Source organism: Dipodomys spectabilis, unplaced genomic scaffold (assembly GCF_019054845.1).
Source record: "Dipodomys spectabilis isolate Male_0828 unplaced genomic scaffold, ASM1905484v1 ptg000210l, whole genome shotgun sequence".
NCBI lineage: Eukaryota > Metazoa > Chordata > Mammalia > Rodentia > Heteromyidae > Dipodomys > Dipodomys spectabilis.
In genome coordinates this window covers 7,149,192-7,170,587 of record NW_024870887.1, presented here as the reverse complement: position 1 = coordinate 7,170,587, position 21,396 = coordinate 7,149,192, and the positions used below count along the sequence as shown (strand labels likewise).

Below are 21,396 nucleotides of genomic sequence, written 5' to 3'. Positions count from 1 at the left end.
ATCAGAGGGGGAAAGGAGCCTGGTGGGGGGCAGGGGGAGGTGGCGGCGGGACACAGCCATGCCACAGAAGCATACCAAGGACCCTGGTGCTTGTCTGTGAGTATGTGTAGGATAGAAGGTATGTGATGGGTGGGTTTTTAGGGCCTCCTCAAATGACCTTACGCCCCCTCCCCAAGTTTAGAACCAAGTGAGAGACTTAAGAATCAGGCAGCTAGAGAACAATTACCACCGATGAGGCTGATTTGGGGGAAAGTGATTTAGATTTTGGATCGTATGGTCCTCCTAACACTGTGCCTTAGAAATACTCAGCAGCAACCATGGCCAGACGACAGGCCTCTTCCAGTGTTGTTTATTCTGAAAAGACAGAAAGGCTGAGCTATGTACAGTTGTTGAGTGCTGGTGAGTAGGAATGGGTGAGGGACTGAAGGAAGAACAGGAAGGGTACTCTCAGTGAGTTGCGGGGATGTGATTGCTTTTGGTGATTGCAAAGAGTACACATATTAAAAAAAAAAGAGTACACCTATTGATTTTGCAGAGTCTGTTCCTTGTCTCTGGAACCTGTGACAGTTTTCATCTGCAATTGACTGTGTATAGCAATGGGAGCCTCACTCTTCACTTGTTTAAAAAGGCTCTGTCTGTCCCCAGCCCAGGAGCTTTTAATGAGACTCAGCTCAACACAGGGGCTCTAAAATTTAAGAACTTCTGAATTGGGGCCAATAATGCAATAGCCTTCCATTTGGTGATGGGAGAAAGGAAAGAGAAGCCAATATTTATTGAGCTCTGGGTGTTCCGGACATTGTTATGTGTTTTACATGGGTTATCTCATCCTGTCTGTGATTATTCGTGTTGTTTTCACAAGTGATTTCAGCACAGAGTATTGGTGGGCTGAGCTGTGTGGGGATGGGAAGGCCAACACATGAAGGGGGTCCTCAAGGGACAGCCTGGCCAGACTTGTGAGGGGGACGTGAGGGTCGTTGGGAAACAGGGCCCAGCTGGTGATCTAGGACTTAAAATTTCCCTGAACTCCAAACACTCAGTGTTCAAAGTGCTCTCCACTTCTTAATTCCCAACCCTTGTATCGATGCTACAGTATCTGATCCTACTACCCAAGCTTTGAGTCAGGCTTTGCACTATTTTCAAAACGGATCCATTATAGTTGCCCCATAATGTCCAGGGAAAAGATAAAGAGAGGAAGTTAAAAAAAATAGAGGAGAAAATGGAGAAAGAGAAGAGTATGAATGCAAGTTTTCCTAGGCAGGGCAAGGCACTGAGTGAGCTATACCCCAAAACAGGGAACCTGAAACTGCATCTCTGTTCTCAAATGGCAATGGTTTTGGCTTATTAAGCCAGGCACTTGTGGCTCATGCCTGTAATCCTAGTTTCACAGGATTCTGAGATGTGAGGATCTTGGTTTGAAGTCAGACTGTGAAGGAAAGTCTGTGAGACTCTTTATCTTCAATTAACAACCAAAAAACCAGAAGTTGAGCTGTGGCTCAAATGGTAGAGAGCTAACCGTGAACAAAAAAGCTCAGGGACAGTGCACAGTCTTGAATTCAAACCCCAGCAACAAAATACACATACAGAGAGGAGGGGAGGAGAGAATGAATCAATACTGGCTGTAATCTGGCCACTCACCAGACTGAGATCTGAGTATCACAGTTCAAAGGCAGTCTGGGCAGGAGTGTATGTGAGACCCTTATCTCCAATTAGCCTCCAAAGAGCAGAAATGGAACCATGGCTCAAGTAGAAGAGTGCTATCCTTGAGCAAAAATAAGGGATAGTGCCCTGAGTTCAAGTCCCATTATTAGAACAAAAACAAACAAACAAAAAGAATGCTGATATTCAAAGATGCAAAAAGGTACCAGGAAAGTTCAGTGGAACTTAGAGAGGAGCAGGGAAGAGTTCTGGGTGGAGGGTGGGCAAGCAGATCGGAGCTGTCCACGCATAAAGCATATTGGTTCCAATCTCTTCTTCGGTAGGAACTCCCCACCACTCTTCTCCATCTAGATGCTTATGTCAAAGGTTGTGCTTGCTGGGTAGATTTCTTTTCTTCTTTGAAGTCAAAGTTTTGTTTTCATTCAGCTTTCTCTCACCACTCTCTGTATATGCTTCTATGTATCAGGAGGGATCACAGTATACGATCGCTTGCTAATCAGTGGTAGGGACAAGATGACAAGGAGAGTGGGATGTTCCATTAGAAAATACAAGGCTGTGTTTGATTTTGGTACTCTGTGTCTTGATTTGGGGAAGGGAAGGGGAACAACAAAATGGTGAGACAAGGGACAAAGGGGAAACCAATGCAACAGCGATACAAGGCAATCTGCTGGAAATGAACGTTGCAAGTTGTGGGGTGGGGTAGAGTTAGGAAGGGAGGGAAAGTGGGAGAAAAATGAGGGAGGGGGTAACAATGTTTGATAAGAAATGTCCTCCTCATCTTATGTATGTAACTGTAACCCCCTCTGTATATCACCCTGACAATAAAATTAAGGTTAAAAAAAAAAAGAAAATACAGGACTGGATTGTTACAGAGTCCGTCTATGAATCAAGTGTAAGAGTGAATCTGGCAGCATTTGTCTTCCCTCCTCCTCAACATTCTTGATTTTCAGTCATTAATGACTTTTCTTCAATGAGTATTGAAGCAATACTCATGTAAAAAGAGGCGTGCGGGGGAAATTTGACATGTAGTGCTATTTCAATTCATGGGGTTCTATTTAATTCTTAACAGTGCCTGAGTCACTCTTCAGCGCTGAACTTGGGGGCTGGGAGTGGCCTTTTGTGTGTTGAGATGACTAACGGGTTGCTTCAGCTGCGTGTGAAGTAGCCCTCAACATCTTGCCATGGATTAGAGAAAAGGCCTTCTGGCTCAAGAGCTTGAGTTGTTCCAAGGCTCCCTGGGGAAATGTCCCACAGTTTTGTTTCTAGGCATTTCTCATTCACTCCTGGGGACTTTACAGACTGCCCCACTCTGGAAGCTGATTAACAAAACTTTGTCTCCCTTCGTTTTTCCACGTAGCTTTGCTGTTCCTAATTCCTGACTGGTACTGGTCCAGTCATAGCACAGCCTGTTCTAAGAAATGACTATCAATTTCCATTCTTGGGGCAGGTTTCCCTGGCCTGCTGAATTGGGGCTGTTAAAGATCCATTTGTTTCAGATCACACTATCCCACTCTGTAAAGAGCCAGGGGAGATACTTTCCTCTGTTCTCAAATTGGAAGCTATGAAGAGAACTGGTATGTATGGTGTGTGTTTGTTGGTTGCTTGGTTTGTTTGCTTATAAGCTTGAGTCAGAATTTGTTCTAGGCATTATAAAGTGCACAGTTAGACTTCTACCTTATTCTAGGAAGCACATTGGACTTGTTGATATGGAGTGTGACTGCGAACTCTGGTCATCTGTCTATCTGTATACCTGTTTCTGATCTCACCTCTTTTTCCATTATTTTATTCTATCTTGATGTATGTTACGCATCTGTGTTTATAATCTTAAGTATATATGTGATATTAAAGATATAAAATATAATAATATGTTATATATGATACATGGTATAATGTATTATAACATACATAGAATATGTTATATACAATTTTTAATATGTTACATAATAAATACTATTAATATAATAGTAATATATTATACTATAGGACTATATTGTAATATAGTATGGCAATATATTATAATATATTGTATATATTATATAATATATTACATATAAAACTATATAACATAAATTATAATATTACTATATAATATATTTTAGAATTATTATATGAACATAATAATTATAATGTATAATATATTTATAAAATAAAATTGTACAAGACATAAATATTATATATAAATAATTATATAACATAATTTATATTATATAGTATACATATATAATATATGCTATAAATATATTTTACATAATATATAACATATGTATTGTTGTATGTAACATATATGTATTGTATATATTAATATGTAATTTACATGTAATATATAATATGCAAACCATATTATATATTACATTATACATATTGTACATATTTTTTCTCAGAGTAAATTGAAAATGGCTAAAGTGAAAACAAGATGCAAGTGAAAAAATTACCCAAGTATGTACTAAAATATTTTGGGACTTTGAGAATAAAGGTAGTTTCTAGTGTGACAGTTACAGTACATCCTTAAGGAGGGGAAATATTGAATAAATTCGAGAGTGCTTACCAGGGAAATCTTTCCTTGACACAGTGTGTTCTGTAAATAGCTCAATCATTCTTTTTTTTTTTTGCTTTCTTGATTGAAATCTAGAAAGTAAAATATGCAATATTCTGGAGCACTTGGCTGGGTGCAGGTTGGATTACGTACAGTGGTGAATCTTGAAGTCTGGAGACCAGTCTTAGGGCCCAAATGTTAGGCAAGAGAAGTCATAGCTCTAGATATCTGGAGTCAAAGAAGCTGCTGAGAGAGGTCTGGCCACGGTGCTGGGGGCCAAGTTCAGAGGTAAGAGTAGAAGTCTTCTGGCTTCTAGAACCTTAGATTGGGAACTGTTTGGAAATAGAATATATTTAGATACAATTCATTAAGATGAGATCATACTGGATTACAGTGACTCTCAAATCCAACTTGGCTAGTGCCCTTAGAAGAGAAGAGGTAGAGACACAGAGACATTGTGGAGAGGACCACCGGGAAGACAGGAGCAGAGCTATGCTAAGTGAAATGAACTCCAAGGCATGGACACAGAGGGTTTTCTTTGTTGTTGTTGTTGTTTTTAATGTAGTCTATGATTTCTTGTTTCTTTTGTGCATTTTCCTCTATGGTTTATCCCTTGTTGTCTCTATACTTATCCCTTGTTGTCACTACATTTATCTGAACTAGGGAAGGGAAGGGGAGTAAGAGAATGGTGAGACAAAGGACAAGGGGGAAACAGTGATTTTCACAAGACAATATGTTGGAAATGAGCTGCATAACTTGGGGGGGAGTAGAAAGGGGGGGAAAGTAGGAGAAAATGAGGGTAGGGGTAACAAGTTCGACAAGAAATGTACTTATTACCTTACTTATGTAACTGTAACCTTCTGTACATCACCTTGACAATAGAAAATAAATGGATAAATATATAAATAAAGAACTGTTTGGGGAATTGTCTCAAAAAAAGGAGACAGATACAGAAATCAAAGTAATGGTGCCATGGGCCAATGAGTGCTAAGGATTCTTGGCCATCTCTAGAAATGAGGAAGCTAACTTGTAAGTAGAGTAAAGCATGGAAACAAGCCCTATGAAAAGCATGGAGAAGAGTTCTCCAGGTAAGTGACACAGACCTGAGATGACATGTGCTGGTCCCATTCAGGTAACAGCAGGGGCACTAGAGTTGCTGGAGTGAGGTGGACCAGGGGAAAAGTAGTAGTGAAGGTTAGAGATGCACTGCAGAGTCTTTGTTGTTGTTATGGGTTGTGGGGCTTGAACTTAGGGCCTGCGCTCACTCCCTGAGGTCTTTTTGCTCAAGGCAAGTGCTCTACCACTTTGAGCCATGGATCCACTTCTGGCTTTTGAGTAGTTATTTGGTGATATCAATATCATGGGGACTTTTCTGCCCCAGCTGGCTTCAAACTTCAATCCTCAGATCTCAGCCTCCTGAGTAGCTAGGATTACGGGTGTGAACCACTGGTGGCTGACCTGCAGAGAGTCTTGAAGGCAATAGTAAGAATTCCAACTTTGCCTTAGCCATGATGGGGCCTTTCAGGAGCAAGTGACATGTCCAGTGTGTAACTTTACTTGGTCTGTTGTATGGAGAAGAGATTGTCGTGGAGGAAGAGTAGAGTTCAAATGAGGAGACTTAAAAAGAATCTATCTGGGAGAGGTTTAATGATGGCATGAGCTCAGAATAGTGGAGTTGGTGAAATGTGATCAGATTTTAGAACTATCTTGAAAATAGGATGACAAGATTTGTTAATACATTTACTTGGGGTACGAGAGAGAGAGAGAGAGAGAGAGAGAGAGAGAGAGAGAGAGAGAGAGAGAGAGAGAGAGAGGAAATGAGATAGAGATAGAGCATTTATCTCTATATTCCAAGGTTCTTGCCAAAGGAACTAGAAGATTAAGCTTGTTTTTACTAGGATAGGGAAGAGTTGGGGAGGTGCAGATTTCAGAATTGTGGGGAACCCGGAGTACTGCTTTGGATGTGTTAAAATGGAAATGATCATTAAACAAGATGGGCGTTTGCTATATGAGTTCAAGGCTTACAGACAGCCTTCTCATGGTATAAATTCTCTGGGAGGTAATCTACAGCAGTGCAACTGACTGGGTAATTCATAATGAACAGGTACTTATTTCTCACAGTTCTGAAGGTTGGGAAGTTCAATGTAAGTTCAATGAGGGCCTTCTTACTGTGTCTTTACATGGCAGAAGGTGGAAGGATGAGAGAGATTGAACCTACTCTCACAAACCTTTCTTTTTTTGTTTTTGTTTTTTGTTTTTTGTCCGGTCGTGGGCCTGGGCGCTGTCCCTCAGCATTTCAGCTCAAGGCTAGTGCTCTATCACTTGAGCCACAGCGCCACTTCCGGTTTTTTTTTCTTTTTTGCTTATGTGGTGCTGAGGAATCAAACCCAGGGCCTCATGCATGCAAGGCAAGAGCTCTATCACGGAGCCACCTTCCCAGCCCATCACAAACCTTTCTCTATTGCCATTAATACATAAGCATTAGGAGAGCTCCCCTCACCTGCCACACACCTTCCCAAAGACCCAACTGACTCCATGGCCTTGGGATTAAACTTCAAACACATACAGACCACAGCAATGACATTTAATGTCATAAAACTAGATAGAATCACATAGAGAGTGGCAGTAAATAAAGTAGAAAAAAAGGTCTGAGCTGCGGGCATTCCAAGGTTTAAGGGTTATGAGGATGAGGAGAAAGAGGAAAGGCAAATTGGAACAAATCAATGGAGTAGAAGAACAAGGAAGGGTGGTCTGCTGGCAGCTGAGTGAAGAAAACATCTCAAAATGAAGAAATAATGTATGAAGTGAGAGCTGAACTTAGCTTTGGGGTTAGAACTGTGATGGTCTCCAATGATCTCACGAAGATTTTCTCCCGTTCAGGGAGAAGGACAGTAGAGGAGAAAAAGGTCAGACATCTCTTGGGAGGAATTTTACTATCCAGGAAGGCAGAAGAGATGGGTGGCTCATGCCTGTCATCTTAGCTACCCAACAGGCTGAGATTTGAGGATCATGGTTCAAAGCCAGCCTGGATAGGATTTTCTGTGAGACTCTGATCTTCAATTAACTATAAAAACCCAGAAGTGGAGCTGTGACTCAGGTGATAGAGCACTAACCTTGAGCACAAAAGCTCAGGGATGGCATCCCAGCCCTGAGATCAAGCTCCAGAACCACCACCACCACCACCAACAACAACAAAAGAAGAAAGACAACAACAAAAGAAGGAAAGAAAAAGAAAGAAAGAAAGGAAGAAAGAAAGAAAGGAAGAAAGAGGAATGGACATAGAGATAGAAGAGAGTAAGGGTCATAGAAGGAGTTATTACTCTATAGAGCAGTTAAATACAATATATGCAAAACTATTTATATATAAAATCCAAATTTATTTTGACTGATAATTAAGTCTAAAATTTCATATAGTGAAAAGTCTTGAATTGGCTTCATAATCTTGGCAATAGCATTTATATTTGAAGAAGACTTAGTTAAATATCAGTTGGTCTACGCAAAGTGTGTAATTTCTAAGTTTATTTCCTTTGATTTAATTTGGATTTTCAATTTCAGTTAACCCTTTCCAGGGAGAGCCCTCCCCAAATGAATACTTACTTAGTGATGACAGAAAATATTCTTTTTAAAAAATACTTATGGGTCTCTGTGTCAGAATGTACAGAGAATAATTGAAATTTACATTAGAAGTATGGGAGGGAATGACAAAGAAATAGTCCCAAGCCAGGTAAAGTGAACCTCAGGGTGTAGCAGGCCTGAGATCTGAAGAAAACTCATGGACCACTTCGCACAGAATTCTGTTGTTGCTTCTTGGGCCAATGGACGCTTCTGCTTTCTTAATTGTTGGTGTCTTTTTCTACATCAAGACACACTTACTCTGAATGACTTCCAGCTTTCTCACAGCAAAGTCACTCAGATCATATTTATTTGCCAGCACTTCTGGCTCTACAGAACCCTATGTCTGCTCTCTATGTACACCAAAGCCTTTTCCTTTTCCCATTGAGAAATTCAGAAGACTAGACTTCTTAGTCTCCCTTACAGTTGGATGGAGAACAAAGGAGGGTGGGGATAATTTAAGTCATTTACAGTCTGGCTTGACACTGATGAAAATCTAGACAATCTCTTCCTCTTACTTTCTGTCTTCCTGTATCCACTGGCCAGGTGACAAAGGTCCCCTGGAAGACAAAGGTCCCTGGGCCCTGAATGACTGGAGTGGGGTATCACCTCAGAGAGCATTATGCTGTGGCATGAGCAGGAAATGAGCTCCTATTATACTGACCCTCTAATACTTTCCAGTTGTTGGTTCCAGTTGAGAGCCTTACCTTGATTTTAAGACAGTTCCTTTAGGTAGATACAATGCTTGTTGAATTTGCATCCAGATCTAGAAGGCTCAGAAGGTAAGGATGGGTGTGTACATGGTTTAACTTGAACCATAGCTACCGAGCATGCTGGATTTGGGGCATTTATCTTCTAAGCTTATTGTTGGCATGAATGGGACCATATTGGGAGGTAAAGAACTGTTTGCAAATAACTTTCCATAACCTTGTAAGACCCTTTCCCTCAGAGAATTTATGCATTTATGCTACCTTCATGCCCCCAAACTCTCCTGGGATGTGGTGAAGAGAAGCAAACACCCAGGAATACTTTCATGTCTGATACTTTTTCTTGTATCATATTATTTAACTGAATAGTAATCCAATGAAAAAGTATTAACTTATAGATGAAGATATTTGTTCAAAATCAGACTCATGAAGTAATAGAATCTGTCAAGTTAGGCCTTTTCACTCAAGAGAACTTGCTCTTACCACTCCATTCTTCTCAGCTCCCCTCAGGGGAAGAAGGACAGACACCCGCCACCCTGAACCGGACGTTATCCACACTTGGGTATTAGAGACCCAGGCCTCTCTTCTCTCTAAGTCTGGTGAGGGGAGCCGTGGTCTACCTTAGGTTCTGAGGATGCAACACCAGAAGCTGACTCTTCTTTCTTCTTCAGCTCTGTAATTCAGAATTCAAGGTAGCTATGATCCAATTGGCTGGAAGACTGGATGGTCAACCATCTTGAGTCCATTTTGGCAGTCATGTTCAGTCCAACAGAGGAAAGACATGGAACTTCTGTCAAGGGGAAAAGGTGCAGGTCTTCAGGGTGATCTTGGTAGTTCACATCTATAAAACTTGGCTCACACATGCAACATGTCACATATGGCTTTCAGGGAACTCTTTGTACCAGGTTTCTTGATAAGATGTGCCATATGTTACTTTAGACCATTGGACCAGTTTACTTGTATGGTTCAGATAAAACTAGTATGCTCTTTTGTGAAGGTTTTCCTAATTATAACCATCCAACTAATAACAGGACAGCTTCAAACCAAAGATCATGTTTAAAACAATGAAAATTTATATCTGGTAACACTTCTGTATCATGAAAAGCTTCATTTGGCAATGTTGTGATTTTTAACTTCCAGAAAACAACCACTGAATGAAAAGATTTTATTAGATTTTAAGATATAATTTATAATCTCATATGGAGCAATTACAAATGTGATTGATATACATAGTGAATACTGAAAAATTTGATATTTTCAAAATGGTTCAGCAGTTAATTTTGTAATCTTTAATTTTTTATCAGTATAAATAAAGCACTTTACAAAAAAAAAAACGGCTCACACATAATGCAACTCTAAAGTTTAAAAAGTGTTTCTACATAGATTATCTATTTCTTTTTGGTGTACTAGAGATTGAACCCAGGGCCTTGTGCATGTGAGGCATTGCTCTACTGCTGAACTTCATTCCGAGGCCTAGATTATTTAATCCACAGAGAAATCTTGGGTGGTAACAGGGAAGGAAAGATCACCCCATTTCAGGGTAAAGCAACACTCACTTATGTTGTCCAGCACCTCCAGTGCTTTTGGAGAGCAGATCTAAGACAGACCTCCAAGGCTTAAAGATTACAAGTCCATATCCAAAATATAACTGTGAAAAAACATCTCATAAAACAACCCCCCCGTCTAACCCAAAATGCATCTGTGACAGTCTCCAGACATTGTCTGCTAATTATCACATAGCCATTTAGGGTGGGAATTGGCAAGTGTGTGTGTGTGTGTGTGTGTGTGTGTGTGTGTGTGTGTGTAAGAATGTGTAACTTACAAAATCAACAGCTCTTGTCTTATATCATTTTCCACTGCTATAGCAGAGTACTTGAGATAGGAAAATTTATAAAGAATAAAGGTTTATTTAGCTCATGGTTCTGGGGCCTTTGAAGTTTAAGAGCTTGGTAGTAGCATCTACTTAACATGTGGTGAAGGCTTTCTCCCTCTATCCTGTCATGGCAGATGGTCTCACATGGAAAGACAGAACAAATGTGCTAGAGAGAGCTGCTTTTCTAACCAAGCCACTCCCTTGATAGCCTATTAATCTATGGGGAGATTCATTAATCATGCCACCCAGGTCCCACCTCACATACCATTAACATGAACATGAGGATTATGTTTCCATGAGAGAATCTGGAGGACCCAATTCAAACCATAGCAGTCTTGCAAGCTTCAGAATGTAGTCATCTGCATGGGATTCTCTGTCACATTTTACAAAGTGTTGAGCTTAGTTCTGTCACGAATGTGACACACTAGGTTGTCCTTTTTCTCCATGACTCTCTTTTTGAGGCTCAAAAGAGTAAACACACAAGCTAACACACTAAGTAAACATACTAGGCCTTGTTTGATGTAACAGATCCTAAACTTCTTAGGGCATCTTTTTTGGAGGGGGGGGGTTGTATCACTTATTCACATGTGACAGGACATTCAATAGTAACTAGAAAGCTTTAGTATAGAGGGATGAGTATCTGAAGATCTAGATCTTGTTCTTACTCTTGTCACCAATCGCTGGAATAATTATGGACAGAATAGTTAACATCTTTGGGCTCTAGCTTTCCCAGGTGTAAAATTTAAAGAGTTTGCTAAGAACATTGTTTTCTCCTCTAGATGTTTATCATGTGGTCTCTTTCACCTTCGAATCAGTGTAACGCTGTAGAGGGGTTGAATAGATGGGCTGTAGTCCTAACTCTGTGTCATTTACTTTGTTAATGTAAGCTTCATTTGCTCATCTTTCCAAATAAAAGTGTTGAATCTCACTGTAAATTCTTCTATTGTTATATTTCTGGGTGCTAAGAAAGATTTTTTCCAGTCATAAAACAACTTTTGAAGTCTAATAAGTAGCTGACATTGGTTCATCTCTTTCCTGCCCAACATTTTTTCCCCCGAGAGCTGAGGATTGAACTCAGAGCCTTGAACTTGCCAGGCCAGTGTTCTTCCACTGAGCTAAATCCCCAATGCCCCCTGCCAACATTTTATATCTCCAGTCACAAACTTTCTTTTCTTTCTTTCTTCCTTGCTATTTTTAATTTTTTATTGTTATTTTAAAGGTGATGTACAGAGGGGTTACAGTTACTTAAGCCAGGTAAAGAGTCCATTTCTTTTTGGACAATGTCACTTCTTTCCTCCCTCCTTCCCTCCATCCTTTCTTCACTACCTCCCTTCCTTCCTCCCACTTTTTTTTGTGGGTCCCACTACTGAAGCATACTAGCCCAATAATTCTTTCTTAAACTGCCGAACACCGTTTGCTGTTTAGTTCTAATGGTTCTGTTTTTTTTTTTTTAATTTTATTTTATTTGAGAACATACTGTACAGAGGGGTTACAATTACATGGGCAGGATAATGCATACATTTCTTACCAAGCATTGCAGCCTCCTCCTTTGTTTACCCTTCACCTCCCTTCCCAGCCTCCCCCCTCCTCCCACCCAATCATACCCCCCCCCCCCACACCGACAATGTAAAGCTGGTTTTGACATGACATGTTGTACTTCTCATTGTTGCAACAGGTCCACCTGAAACCTTAAACGACTTGTTTGTCCCCATCTCCTCCACATGTTATACTGACATCAAATATAGTGAAAGCGGGGGTTACACTGTGGGGGAGGGACATACAAAGCAACAAAGGAATAATCTTATAAATGCGTTAGAAACACATGCATGAAAGAAACAAAAACATTAAAATACATATTTGAGGGTTTGTTTTCCTAACATCACATTATCTGACTTTTTCCGCTTGACTCATACCTATACTAGATATTGCAAATAAGGGAAACCATGGGACCTATGGTTCTTTGGGCCTGGCTTACTTCACTTAATATAATTTTTCCAAGCCTTTCCATTTCCTAACAAATGGGGCAATGTCATTCTTTCTGATGGAGGCATAGAATTCCATTGTGTATATATACCACATTTTCTTGATCCATTCATCTACTGAGGGGCATCTGGGTTGGTCCCATATCTTAGCTATGGTAAATAATGCTGCAATAAACATAGTTGTGCTGGTAGCTTTAGTGTGGTCTTTTTTGTAAACATTAGGGTAAATGCCCAAAAGTGGGATTGCTGGGTCATAGGGGAGCTCTATGTGAAGTCTTTTGAGGAACCTCCATACTGCTTTCCAAAGTGGTTGAACAAGTTTACATTCCCACCAACAATGAAGTAAGGTTCCTTTCTGTCCACATCCCCTCCAGCATCTGTTGTTGTTAGAGTTCTTGATTTTTGCTGTTCTAACTGGAGTGAGGTGATATCTCAATGTTGTTTTGATTTGCATTTCTTTTATGGCTAGGGATGTTGAACATTTCTTCATGTGTCTATTGGCCATCCTTCTTTCTTCTTCAGAGAAGCTTCTCTTTAAGTCTTTTGCCCACTTACTTATTGGGCAGTTGTTTCTTTGAGGATTTGTTGTTGGGTGGTTTAATTTTTTGAGTTCCAAGTATATTTTAGATATGAGACCCTTGTCTGTTGTATGGCTAGTAAAGATCGTCTCCCAATCCGTGGGCTTTCTATTGATCTTGCTAGCTATGTCATTTGCCCTGCAGAAGCTCTGCAACCTTATGCAATCCCCTAATGGTTCTGTTCTTTATGTTAACTACTGTATTTTTCACATATTTCATTTAGTTGCTTTTCAAGTCACTCTTTCCCTATCTCAGAGAAATGAGGAAGCCGGGTGCTGGTGGCTCACGCCTGTAATCCTAGCTACTCAGCAGGCTGGGATCTGAGGATTGCAGTTCAAAGCCAGCCTGGGCAGGAAAGTCCATGAGACTCTTATCTCCAATAAACCACTCAGAAAACTGGAAGAGGTGCTGTGGCTCAAGTGGTAGAGCATTAGCCTTGTGCTGAAGAGCTGAGGGACAGTGCCCAGGCCCAGAGTTCAGGCCCCACAACTGACAAAAAGAAAAAAAAAGAAAAAAAATGAGGATACTTGCGGAACTTATTTCACACTTGTTCTGTGTGGCAATCACACATTACCCTTTTATTTGGTTCATTATTTATTTATTAGAAATATGATTTGTATATTATATATTGTGGATGCTTTTTCAGTGGTTGTGCTTCTCAGATGTCATGTTCTCCCAAAAAATATGTCTGTCTGTCACTGAGATTCAGGTTAGGGATAAAGTCCAGGTCCTACTCAGTGCCCCTCCTGGCGAGCTTATGAAATAGGAGGCATGAGACATGGGGTGTGAACCCCAAGCACCACAGAACTGCCGCTACCCAGTGTCATCCAGGCAACAGGCTGTCATGTTCCCAGAAGCGGTACTGGGAGAGGAGACTAGGGGGCATTGGTCTGCTGTGGGATGTGTAGGAATGCAAAACGGATGTCATAGGGTGGTTAGTTAGTTTGTACTTATTTTCCTCATGGTCCACCCTGGTAGGACTTCTGCATTCCATTCGAGTGACTTCAGGATCCCAGGTGACTTGGGCTGTTTCCCATCACAGTGGCAAGGGGCAGGGAGTGTTCTTCTTACTCATGGTAGAGAGGGAGGTGGGAAAGAGGAGAACTGAAAGGTTCTTCACGGCTGTACCAAGCGACATTGCCTTAAGATGCTGCCACAGCTCCTACCCTCCTCTAGACTGTGGTCTTCTATCTTGGCTACTGGTTCTCCTGGAGGTTATGTGACTGTTGTCAGGGGTTGCATCTGGGAGCAAGGAAAGCAATAATAGCCAATGCAACTTTGCCATCCTCTGTGGTGTCCACAGCACTAAGAGAAAAGAGAAAGATTCAATCTGTGACCTCCTCTCATGATTCCAGCCTGATACTCCGATTCTTCGATACTTGTTAGCTTTGAAAGTCATCTAAAGACCATGCTGTCTGTGTGAATGATAGGGTTTCCAATTTTAAGGCTCATTTTCAATTTATTAGCTGTTTTTCTTTTAAAAAGTTTTTACTCAAGAAGATGAAAACTATAGTTCCTGTTAAGAAGGTAGTGTAGGATGTGAAAGCATGTTTCGTTTCGGTACATTTTATCAGAGTCGGGAGTTGGCATGATGGTCACCTGTAATGGTAGGTGGTGTCCTAAAATTTTCTATGTGCCCTCTGTGGGCTCATGGATATTTATTTATTCAGTGTTTTTAATCAGCCATAGCCATTATTGTGTTTGGACCCCATTTGTCATGAATTTGGCCAGGGGAACACCTTTCTGGTTGGGGGTCTATGTGGTTTTTGGTGGCCTTTTATCCCCCTTTAATTGCCAACTATTTCCTTAACTCTCTCTCTCTTTCTTTCTCCCTCCATCCTTCTCTTTCTTTTTCTCTCTTTCTTCCTCCCTCCCTCTCTCTCTTTCTTTCTTCCTTCCTTCCTTCTCTTTCTCTCTCTCTCTCCTTCCTTCCTTCCTCCTTCCCTCCCTCCCTCTCTTCCTCTCTCCCTCCCTCCCTTCCTCTTTTCTTCCCTTCCCTTCCCTTCCCTTCCCTTTCCTTCCCTTCCTCTCCCTCCTTCCCTTCCCTTCCCTTCTCTTCCCTTCCCTCCTTCCCTTCCCTTCCTTTCCTTCCCTTCACTTCCCTTCTCTTCTCTTCTTTTCTTTTCTGCTGCTCCTGGGGCTTCAACTCTGGGCCTGGGCCACAGCACCAATTCCAGCTTTTTCTGGAGATAAGAGTCTCATGGACGATCCTGCCCTGGCTGACTTTGAACTGTAATCCTCAGATCTCAGCCTCCTGAGTAGGTAGGATTGTCGGCATGTGTCACTGGCACCTGGCTATGTACTTTTCAACTTAATGAAATATCTCTGATTGATCTGGCATTTTCCTTGCTCTGATGATGAGTTCACTATTCCCTTACAATTTTCTGCCTCCCTTAGAGACTGGAGGTGTGAATGAGGAGAAGGGATCTGGCAGTTGACTCTCTGGGGTGCTGTGCTGTCAGTAACTAATTATATTAGGACGACTGTATGGACAGACATGATCAAGTGGCTGATATGTAAATGTCATTGTGCTGCTTAGGGTGAAGAAGGCATTCCCAATCTTCTACAGTATACTGGAGTTCACTCTAGATGTACATAGAGCTGCTCTCCAATCCCGGGCTTGTAAAAGTAATGCATTAGGGGATGTTATTCCCTTTTAAGAATGAAAATAAGCAAGTCAAGGGAAGCTACTACGGATTTTAATGAAACTAGAGAGAAGATAGCATAAATAGTTGTTCTAGATCCTGATTCTAGATCCTAATGTTCTTCCATTGCACAAATTTAAGGGAAAACTATATGTGACAATGGATTTAATGTGTTTGACTGTTTGAAACATTTTCTCATTGTTTGACATTTCTTTTTCTCCTTCCTTCTTTCTTTCCTTCCTTCCTTCCTGCCTTCCTTCCTCCCTCCTTCCCTCCTTCACCCCTCTCTTTCTTTCTTTCTCTCTCCCTTTCTCTCTTTCTCCTTCGTTCATTCGTTCGTTCCTTCGTTCGTTCGTTCCTTCCTTCCTTTTTTCCTTCCTTCCTTCTTTTTCTCATCTTTCTTGGATCCTAACATCTTTTTCCTTCTTGTGTTGCAGGACATTTATTTACTCCTTGCTCACTAGAGGGAGACCTTTTCCAGCTGTTCTGGTTCTCAAAGGATTTCTCTTCTGTACTATAAATGGATTCCTTCAAACCTACTATCTGAGTTACTGTGTAGAATATCCTGAAGAGTGGTACACAGACATGCGGTTTAGCTTGGGTAAGTGACTCCAACCACTTCTCATCTCCTCCAGCCATCATCTGTTTCTTCCCACAGTGAAAGTCCCCATTGCTTCCCCCATCTTAATAGAGTAACCTTCTCAGCCTTTCATACCTCTACTGGGGGTCTTTCCTTTATATGGCAACCAGAGAGGTACATTTCCCAACATCCCACCCCATTTTTCTGATTTTTTCACCTCATTTCCTATGCTCGCCCTGATGACTTCGTGCTGGCCTGGAGATGGTCAGGCTTGCCCTGCCTGACTGCTTCTGTCCAAGACTCTGTCTCTGGCTACGATGTTCTGCCCCATCTAGCGTCAAAACTTACTCCCTCCTGTTGTTCGGGTCTCTACCAATTTGTAATTCCACTTTACCTAAAAGAATGGAAGATATTGGTCAATGAGTTTTTCCTCTCATATTTTGTGAGAAGAGTTAAATCTAGAAACCTGTTCACCCACTCCTCCAGCAGAACCTCGAACCCTATGTTAGTACCATTCTTCCTCTTCTCATTTTTAGGTAAATCTTAGCGTGTGTGAAACCCCCCAAATCAGGATACATTTGTTTATATTCTCTCCTTGCTTCTTTGCCAAGGTGTCTTCCTATTTTTTTTGGGAATGGGAATCAATATTCACAGCGACTACACATTGCATCAGCTCAGGAAGCCTGGAGAAATCACTTACAGGATTCCACAAGGTAAGGCCCCCTTGTCCCAGGGATTACACGAATGAGAAACAAGTAGAGAGGGGCATAGAAGGCTAAAATGCACAACAAACACCTCATGGACTGCTCCTGAGTTCCCCTGCCATACCTGTGCCCTCCACAGCTCATCTACATTTCTCCTCTGAACCCAGAGACTCAAGAGAGCTACAAGAGCCCACAGGAAGGAAGATCACAGGACCGTGAAGGTGGGAGAGGGGATCAGGCAGGGGTATGGGAGGCTGGATAGGCTGCAACCTAGTTGCAGTAGATAAATAAGACTGTCATCTACAGAGTGTGATCTTTTCTAATTTAGTACATGCAGCTATAGATTTCAGTGCTATGTGAATATGGTAGAGTGTGTTTATAAGAATCTGGATTGGTATGATCTACTATGCAGCTGGGTTACAGGTTATAACCTGTTTATATACTCTCATACTTTTACTTTTGGAAATTTTTTTTTTGCTAAAAACCAAGGCACAAACACACATGTTAGCCTAAGCCTACACAAGGTCAAGACGATCAATATCAAGTCTCTCACCTGCTATCTTGTCTCAATGGAAAGCCTTCAGTGACTGCTGCATGCATGGAGCAGAGGGCTCCTATGGTAATGTTTCTTTTTGAAATAGTTGCTTGCGAGTGTTTTGCATGTAATGTTTTTGTACATAGAAGGAACATATTCTAAAACAACAGCAAATAGTATAGTCTAGGAACTTAGTGAGAGTATACTCTAACATAATAATCAATAGTACCGTATAGTAATATATGTAAACCAGTATACACAAGTATTATTATCAAGTATATACCATTATGTCCTGTCCATAATTGTATTACTATGCCTTCATGTAATGGGTACTACAGTAAGTTTCTACACCAACATCGTCAGAGATGTGTGAATCACATAGCATGGTAGAGCACTATGACAGCTGTGATATCACTAGGAGGCAGGAATTTTTTTAAAAGTGATTTTATGAGTTGAACTCAAGACCTCCTTACTAGGTAGGCATTGTCCTACCCGGGCCACAGTGTCCACCATTTTGGCACTCATTTTTAAAAATAAGATCTTGCTTTACGACTTGGCTGGTACACTTCTCACATAGCTGGGATGACAGGCATATGTCAACACATACAGCTATTGATTGAGATGGAGATTTGTGAACATTTTGCCTGGGCTGGCTTTGAGCTGTAATCCATCTACTTTCTACCTTCTAAGTAGCTAGGGTTGCAGGCATGAGCCACTTGCTTGGTGGTGATAGAAATTTTTGAAGTCCATTATAATCTAACAGGACCACAGATATATAGGTTGCCTTAGCTGATAGACTGGCATCATTCAGTATGTAACTGTACATTCTTAAGAGATGAAGAAACAGCTATTTGAAATATCAACTATTCCCAAGAAATCAGAGTGTGGATTTAACAAAAAGCAGGTAAGAATGAATTTCAAGTAATTTTTGAACTTATTCAGATAGACGTTTTCCACTCTTTTTTTTTTAAATTTACGAACTACATTAGGTGTGCAAGGAGTGGTTTCACTGTGACATTTCTGTATATACACATAGCGTACCTCATCAAACTCACTCCCCACCTCCCTCACCTCTCTTCCCCCTTAAAACAATGACAATAGGTTTCATTGTTCTATTTTCATACATGAATATAAAATAATTTGACCATAATCACTTTTATTCACCCTGTCTGTTGGTCTTCACCCTCTCCTCAGATACCTACCTCCCAATATAGACTGTTTTACTTTCCCATAATACTTTATTTCATTTTTAAAAGCATGTGTTAATCACATAGGGGATTTTGCCATGGTAATTCGCTAGTACCTATATTATAATTTAGCCAAATTAACCATGTATTGCTCCTTTCTAGATATGAATACAGTCTTTTATTTATAACAAATATTGTGACATAGTAGTGTAGTTAAGTGTACATTGCTATCCTTTGGTTAAGGAAAATTACATATGAACTAACAATTTGATTATTGTTAATACTATGATAGCATCAACCACCAAGAAAAATAACACAGTAGGTTGAGAAAACTATTCCCTGTATTTAGAGATAAACTTAATATATTCATTGATGTTAGAGAAATTTGGAACAATGATCTTATGGACTTTTGAAATAGATTAATGGTTCTCATATTCAAGAGAATTGTAAGCAGGGAACCACTGATACAATGCTTTCCTTGGGCTCTGATATTTTAAGTCCTCACTCAATAACTAGATAGAGAATAGAGAAAGCTCTTAATTATCATATTGCCAAAGTTAGTTTCTAACTTTGAGTTATAAGAGTTGATGATTTAAAATCAGAACATTTTATATAATTACAAAAAGAAAAAAATGACACTATGTTGAAAGTGAACTTTACAACTTCAGGGGGTGGGGAGGAGGGAGGAGTTGGGGAGGTGGGAAGGGAAAGGATGATAGGGAAAAATCAAAGGAGGGGGTAACAATGCTCAATAGGACATGTATTCATTACCCTACTCATATAACTGTAACCACTCTATACAGTATCTTTACAATAAAAAAAAAGAGAAGAAAAAATGTGAAGCCTTCCAGTATGAGCCATAAAGTTTAAGGGTGAAGTTATTTATCATTTTCTTTTTTGTGTGTGTGAGGATATATTTAATATCATTAGAAGTAGCCAATTTCTAGATACAGTTCTGAAGGAGGAATACCTGCTTGGATAGCATGAAATGTTTGAAATCAACAGAGGCAGACTTTCCCAGTCTTCAGCAAGACTACCACTCTCCATTCCGGCTTTGATCTGAGTGCTTTGTAGAGATAGGGGGCCCTGTGGAGAAGTGATGCGCAAATACGCCAGGGGAATCTGCTCATTCCTCACAGCTGCTCAGATTTGTATTGTAGTATTGCCCTTTGCGTGGTTGAATGTGCAGTATACTGACTGACAGCGGAGTGTCAGGAGAGGAGTGTGAAGACAAGAGGTAGCCTTACTAGAACAAAACACAAAGCAGACTTGCCCTTTCAATTTATTTCACCAACTTTTTTCATGTATTTATTTATTTTTTCATCTTTAGTTATACAAAGGGGTTTCAATTCATCATGTCAGTTTACAAGTGATCTATATCACCTCCTTTACCATTCTCCCCATTTCTTCCAAACCCACCTACCCCTCAGTTTTTTTGAGTTCCATTTGCACATATCGAATGTTATGATTGTATTTCCCATCCATCCTCTCTTCATTCATCTATTCTCTCTCCTTGACCTTGAGCTCCCTTTCCCCACCAACACAAGTCCCACATTCCTAGTATTCATTTTGGTAAACGGTGAGCTGTTCAAAGGAATCACACGATTGGAATACTCCCCTGCATTTACACACATTAGTCAATACATTTGTGCATATAAGCATTTGACCCTGTATACTTTTACATGCAAATTTGGAAATTAGGTCTCACCTCCACATGTGAGGGAAAACATGTTATTTTTTCTAGCTCCTAAAAGTAGACTTCCTGCACCTCTCCCTTGTCCTGGCCCAGCAGTTGTTGGAGATCTGGATAGAGTCCATCAAGCCACTCCTCAGTATTCCAGAATGGTCTATGGCCAACAGGCTGCTGTTGTTTAGTTTTCCTCTCTGCCCTAGGGGATTCCACTGAATTCCTAAGACTTGGAAGAAGCCTTAGTCCTACAACTGTTTTAGCTGTTATTATGCACTTTGGAGGAAAATGGAGGGATATGATGGTGCAACAATTCAGTTCTGAATTCTGACTGCTGATTCTTCTGCACACAGGTGGCTTGTTTACCTATGTTTCTGGAGCCAATTTCCTTGGTGAGATCATTGAATGGATGGGCTACGCCTTAGCCACTTGGTCCCTTCCTGCTCTTGCATTTGCATTTTTCTCACTTTGTTTCCTTGGGATGCGAGCTTTTCACCATCACAGGTAAACTTTCCAATAGATGTGGCATGTATTTACATAGCTTTTGAGGTTTAGAAACCTATGATATCCATGGACATAAATACATTTGGAACAACAATCTAGACTGTTAAATTCTGACTTTGCAGGCTTTTACTAAAGTTAGAATTTTGTAGATGACAGTGGCAGTGGTATTTCTTTGCTAAGAGCAAAAATAAATTCATGTAAACAAAGGAGGAGGCTACAATGCTTGATAAGAAATGTAGTCATTATCTTGCCCATGTAATTGTAACCCCTCTGTACAGTATTTTCACAATAAAAAAAGAAAAAGATAAAAAAATAAATTCATGTAGACAGAGGCACCTGACTTGACAAATGGAAAGCCACTGTGCCTATTTTCTTGAAGAGAATTTCAAGGAACTTCGTATATGCACATGAAGTGGTTGACTGAGGATTTATGCCTGGTGATGGTTACTTTTTGGCATGAAGATAATAGTTAATGAGCTAAGAAGCCATTTCTATACTTCAGTTCCCTAACCACTAGACAGCACTTCCCAGATCTTTACAGATAGATTTATAGCCAGATTCTCAGATTCTCCAATCTGGTTGTCACTGAGAAAAAGCACTAGCTTGGTTCTTA

The 21,396-nt window shown here is 40.5% G+C and overlaps 1 protein-coding gene across 1 annotated transcript in view; it reads left to right on the top strand.

Annotated features, from left to right (window-relative positions):
- The window catches only part of Srd5a2 (steroid 5 alpha-reductase 2), a 34,197-nt gene that overhangs the window by 10,427 nt on the left and 2,374 nt on the right, over positions 1 to 21,396 (top strand). The window contains exons 2-4 of the mRNA XM_042696761.1: positions 16,024 to 16,187; positions 16,778 to 16,879; positions 20,633 to 20,783. Coding sequence (XP_042552695.1) covers positions 16,024 to 16,187; positions 16,778 to 16,879; positions 20,633 to 20,783 — 417 coding nt within the window. The remainder of the gene's footprint in view (positions 1 to 16,023; positions 16,188 to 16,777; positions 16,880 to 20,632; positions 20,784 to 21,396) is intronic.